At 37.6% G+C, this 6000-nt stretch overlaps 1 protein-coding gene across 3 annotated transcripts in view; it reads right to left on the bottom strand.

Annotated features, from left to right (window-relative positions):
• Window positions 1-2278: 2278 nt before the first annotated feature.
• YTHDF3 (YTH N6-methyladenosine RNA binding protein F3) overlaps window positions 2279-6000 on the bottom strand; it is a 47225-nt gene continuing 43503 nt past the window's right edge. For 2 of the 3 annotated variants that reach the window (XM_086740870.1, XM_086740872.1), the window contains one exon: window positions 2446-2944. In XM_086740870.1, the coding sequence (XP_086596996.1) occupies window positions 2900-2944 (45 nt within the window). In that variant the 3' untranslated portion in view covers window positions 2446-2899. Of the gene's footprint in view, window positions 2322-2445; window positions 2945-6000 lie in introns of those variants that run through there. The other variant, XR_015257704.1, reaches the window with a different exon arrangement.

Genomic DNA, 6000 nt, shown 5'->3' with positions numbered 1-6000 from the left:
CTGATAATTCACGTGAACAGTTTTCAGTATTTACAGAAAGCATTGACTGATACAGTCCACTGGCCCTGTGAGCACTGTGTTAAATTATTGAAGTGTGAGCAGTCTTTATTTGTATTGCAACAATATTCTGTATCCCCAGCCCAGAACCCTGGTGTGCTCAGTGCTGTACAAACATCCACCAAATCATGATCTGCATTTGAGCATGATTTTTGTTTTTTTCCTTTAAGAATGTATTTCATCTTTGACAACTCCTCTTTTTTTTCCTATGTATTTTCAATTATTTTGAAGCAGAAAATGACCTGGAGGCTACGAACTGGAACTTAGAATTCCTCCACACAGCTCCCACGTGAAACACCAAAAGAAGTTGAAGAGCTTAACTGTTGCATATTTCAGAAAGGCCAGCAGCCTATATAAATTTCACAATACATAAGAAATTACATGCTTGGCTTTAGCTGATAAGAAATATTTGGCAACAGGACTGTTTGGTGCCTCTTGCTCCCCAGAAAAATAAGTGTGAAAATGTAATGGAAAAACCTTTTCCCCAAAAAGATTCTGAATTTAAGACCAAAGATTTTTTTTTTTTCTGTAGAGGCTGGTACTTATCACTGTCTCTCTAAACATCATAGAAGCTTAAAAACAACAACAGAAGTAACCACAGCTTCTTAAGTTTTAGATGCCAGTAAGTAGTAGAACCAGTGATTCAATATATCCCTTTCTGTGGGTTGCCCTCAGCTTAAACCTTGTGGCCGCACAGCAGGGCCATAATTTGTACTGCCATGAGAAAAAAACCCAGGGGACAAAGACAAGACACTAAAATTAAATAAAATTAAGGCTGTCATGTCTCATGTGGAGTCTCTCAGAAGTATTTTGTCTCATATTTAATTACACTTTGCAAAGTAAATTATATTTATATACTTACTACAATTCAGTCAGAAAATAGGGTTAGGCTAGGATTTATTACAGAGAAATGTGCATTTGCCATACATTGCATGATATTTTCAAGCACCTTTACCTTGCAGATAGAGTCAAGGTACTCTTTTAGCGTGTGAAGGAAGAACATATTGCCTATGTCATCTTAACAAGAAGGGAAAAAGAATACTAGTCATATCAGCCACCTCCTACTTGACTTGTCTTGATAACATCACTCACTGCTTCCCTCCCTGTATAGCCAGTTCTTCCAGTTCCTAAAACCTTCTTCTTGCAAACATTTTGACCATACTCCTTCAGCCCTTACCTTACTGACCCTCTGCTGAATTTCTTGTCCCCTCGTTTAAAAGTCTTCCCTACTTTCTCCTCTCCTGTTAATTTCTTCTTTTCTTTTCTTGTGTTTCCTCTTGCACTCAATTAAAAAGTTGATCTACATTTAGAAATTTCTCAGCTATTTTCATGTTTTCATTCATATCGATAATTTTATGCAAGACCTCCCACTTGAGTTAACTACTTATACAACTACCTGTCTCTCAATTCCTACTCAAATTATTTTTTTTTCCCCAGATTAACTCTAAGACTATGAAGAATAGCTACAAGTGTTGGTTTACTTCTTCAAATGACTAAGTGTGGTAGAGATTAATGTCACCTAAGTTTAGCCAATTGAGCCAACTGATCAAAAATCCTACATTGAAAGTCTAGGTGCAGTAGGCTAAAGACGAGTAGTTTTAAACTTCTTTACACAACAAAAATGAAAGAGCCTCTGGGAGCTGTTTCCATATTCTTAAGACCTGAGTCATGACTGGAGACAACTTGCCTTTTTCCCTCCATCAACTAGGAAGCAAGCTGACACAGGTGTGGTGAAGCTGAGCTGATGACTTCAAGAGCTTTTGAGAAACACTTGGTGCACTTAAGAAACAAAGTGTTATATAAAAGAGAGTCATCATGATACCGGAATTCTGCTGCACTAAAAAGAAGAGCTGAAACAACTGAATTTGTGAGGCACCCTATGCTATCAGTGTATGTAAGTCAGTCTCGCAGCTCGCCTACTGTCAGGGACACAAGTAGAGAAACACTTTATTTTTTGAGTCTTGAAGAGGCTCAAGCACAAATAAGATACTGGGATGCACAGCACTTGCAAAATTAAAACAATTCTGGCCTTGCATTGAATGCAATTTATTAATTTTTAATTAACACCCAAAAATACATAAACTTTTAGATTACAGGTATATTCAGGTTTAGAGAGCAACTATCCTCAGGTTTAGACAGCAGTTAAGGAGGGGGTTTCAGTGTGAGGCTGAAATATTTAATTTCGGGCATCTGTATGCTGACAGGCACGACTCAGCAGCAGCACACATTGTGGGACACCACGGGCACCCCGCTTCAGCCCTGACCTGAGTGGGAAGAAAATGTAGAGTCAGGACTTCATCACAGGAGATGGAAGCAAGACCAATAGCCGCTCGTGCAAACAAGGGGTTAAGAGCTCATTATATCCCACTCCAATAAAGCCACTCTGGATAAATGCAGTGATGTATCTTTTAATTTATAAAGACATCGAAACAAGTTCATTTCAAATCGTGCATCATGATACAAACAGATTTTTAAAAATACTAATTTACAAAGCAGAAAATGTTCACCTGGTCATTTCCAAACATAAAGAGGCTTGAAGATGCTTAATACTCCCATGTCACTAGGGAAAGGCTATATAGAAAGTACTTCTGTTTATTGCGTTAGCATCCATTTTCATTAATACCTTAGATGGTATCATTTCACACACTAGAAAAAGTAATTGCCAAAACCACTTTCAAAAATACATCAATTGATCAGAAAGTGCTAATGAGACAAATCAACTTATGCAGACCAAGGGGAAATACCTTCATAATCCCCTCGTAGCTGGAAGAGACTGAGTACACAGCAGCCTGCAAACAGTTGTAGCAAAGCACTTTTTTTGATGGGTATAGTTCAAACACTCCTACACCACTGCCATCTGCTGGCAAACAGAAAACACAAGTTTCACCTAAAAAAAAAAATATGTTAAAAGTTAGTAGTGATTAACCAAGAAATTATAAGACTGTAAAAGGAAGCATGGCTGGGAGTCAGGCACTTGCAAGGTCCAGACCTTCAGCAAGGCACCTGCCATCACCAGCACATTGCCTTCCACCAGCAGCACTGGGAAATACTAGTGCTCCCTCTTCAGAATTATCCTCTTTCCCACAAGAAAAATCAAGTCTTAAATGTTCCTTCATCAAAGCTCCTACTGACTGTTACAGGAACTAAAGGTGACATTTAGAAAGCACTAACCTGTTGGATAATACTTTTTCTCTTTTAAACTGTTAAGATATGCAATGAAAAGAAGAAATAAAAAGATGAAGTACAATGCAAAGTCGATACACTACAACACCTTTTTCCTCTTGCTCGCCAGTTTAGGTTTTCCATGAAATGTAGAGGAGTCTTGTTACAGGCACAGCAATACATGACAGAGACCTCAACAGACTTTCCTGGCAGCTTTTTGAGTGCCAAAGCGCTACAAAATATACAGCAAACATTTACAGTGCAAGTGCTTTATGATTTGCCCCAGAGAAAGGGTGGGTCAGCTGATCAATACAGATTGGAACAGAAGCAATGAGGTTTTCTATGCATTTCTTTGGGATTAACTGACGAAGGGGGGGGCCGGGGGAAATATACTTGCCTTACCATGCAGGGTTTCTAAGGCAACAGAAGAAGAAATATAATGAAGTCACAAATGGTGGATTCCATCCATCAGCTGGCCAGTGAAACAGAATGCAGTGAGTCATCCCCATGCCTTGCCATGGACAGTAGACACTACTTATAGATGACTATGTTAAACTCAGCAGCTGTATAAAAGCCAGCTGAATCTCAGTTTGTGGTGGGGAAAGTACAAGGAAGCCAGATATTGGTGGTCACATCACCTAACAATCCATCATAAAGGCACAGAGAAGATGAAGATTTTGAAGGAAGGTACAGAGATAAGTCGGTAGCATGAAAAAGAATGGTGGTATTTACATTAAAAATTAAAAGATAGAAAGAAATTGGCACCTTAGATTACTTCAGAAGGAAAAAGTTGGCATATTCACAACAAAAGAAAGTAGATTGGCTGGGAAGGACCTGTGGAATGAAGCTTGTGTGTGATGTGCTAAAGAAGTGATAATGTCTAAGCAATGGCCTGAAAAAAAAAATTTAGCTGTGTCCTACACATTTGAATAGAGTAAGGCTGCAGTTCCCATGCCCAGATGGATGTTAGAGTAACTGACACAAAAAATTAGAAAAATTTTACCTGTGTAATTGAATTGAAAAGATTATCTCTCTTGGAAATACCAGAAAAATCATCAACAATTGTCTGTAACATGCAAGAGAGACAAAGATGATAACCAAAAATATGCCTTCCTTTACAAGTCTGAATGAAGTAAGAAAGCAAAGTTGCCTTCACGGATAAAAATGGTATGTGGATGTGCGAAAATGTAACAGAAAGGAAAGTTTGTTTTCTTTTTATATATTAGATTATGCTTTTATATATTATATTATGCTTTATATATGTGTGTATAAAATAAAACATGTTTGTATTTACAGAAATATAAAGACTATATAGACCCTTTAGGGTTTTGAGTTAATGGCTGGACATTCATGAAGAGATATGACAAAGATGGAATGAGGTTTTAATTCAGGTGGGGAGGAAAAGCTAGTTTGACAACAGAGAGTTAAGTCTGAAAGCATAGAAATAATAGCAATCTCTGACAAATATAATTTAACTAAAACCCCATTCCTTTTTCTTCTTTTTTCTTTTCTTTTTCTTTTTTTTTTTAAAAAAAGAGAAGGAATAGAGGAATAAAAGCTAAACTAGACCAAATTTCCAAATGACATGTAGTCAAAGTCAGTCTTAGCACTGCTAAAAATAGAACTAGGAAGAAATAATCAGGAGCTTGTGAGAGTCGCTTATGAAGAGTACAAGGGAAAGAAGCAGAATAGGAAATGGCCTCGCATAGAAATGGAAAAGAAAAGCTAAGCTAAAGCGATAGCAGGTAGGACTTCCAGTGATCCCAGAGAAGCCAAAGAAAGAATGGGAGGGAAAAAGCCAAGAGCTGAGAGCAGATGAGGAAATCAGCACTGACAGATCAACAGTCAGAGAGCAAGTAAGGAAGATGTGCCCAATGAGCAGTGCTAGAGAAGATACTGTGATGGCTGGAAAGAGGGAACGAAGCAGTGGAGACAGAGGGCACAGTTTGCTAAAGAATAAGTTGAGTGAATGATCTCTTGAGGGAAGTTTGAAACAGGATTGAAGATCAAACTAAACTGTAAGAAAAAGAAAACACGAAGCTAATATAGAGTAGGTACTTGATACCGAAATTAAATCTGAAATACTAATTGCTATCCAAGTCAAAGCAAAGCGTATCTATGGTTTAGTTCCTTAGCCTATGATCTGGGCAGTCTCAAGAGATCAAGCCTCTTTGCCCAGAAGCCCAGCTTCCATGATCAAATATTAACACATATGTGTTATGGAACATAACTAGATAAATGCCCCATCATAGAGAAGTAAACAAGCACCATGGCACTGAGCAGAGATCTTGCAAATGAGGGAGGAAAAATACCAGCATTTTCTTTCAGTTTGGGTCTGGAGTCTATCCTGAATTTGAATTAAGTGTCAAGATCAAACGTGAGTGTAGTTAATTATTTAAAGATATGGTACTTTGGGGGAAAGCCTTGTTTTTTTGATAATCTGTGACTAACTTTTAATCTTCAAATTTTTTTTATTACACTTTCTTTTGAATAATATTTTAAGCAGTGTATCCTCTGAAGTTCCCATGAGCTTCAATTTCAGTGTGGTAAATAACATGCTTTGGAACTCAGAAATAATCTTCCATATTCCAAATATTATAAGCTTGAAAATGTTGGAACACTTCTTTTTTCCTCCTTTGTGCAGTTTCTTTTTCTTCTTATAACCTTGGGGGACTGTTTTGGACATCACAGAAAATACTGTATCTCATGTGTTCTCCACTCATACCCCTAAGCTCTATGAGCTCTATAGTAAAACAAGTATGAAACTACACCCTATATTTT

This window comes from Chlamydotis macqueenii, chromosome 2, assembly GCF_036417535.1.
Source record: "Chlamydotis macqueenii isolate bChlMac1 chromosome 2, bChlMac1.mat, whole genome shotgun sequence".
NCBI lineage: Eukaryota > Metazoa > Chordata > Aves > Otidiformes > Otididae > Chlamydotis > Chlamydotis macqueenii.
Note: the sequence above shows the minus strand (reverse complement) of the source record. Positions and strands in the feature narration are given on the sequence as shown.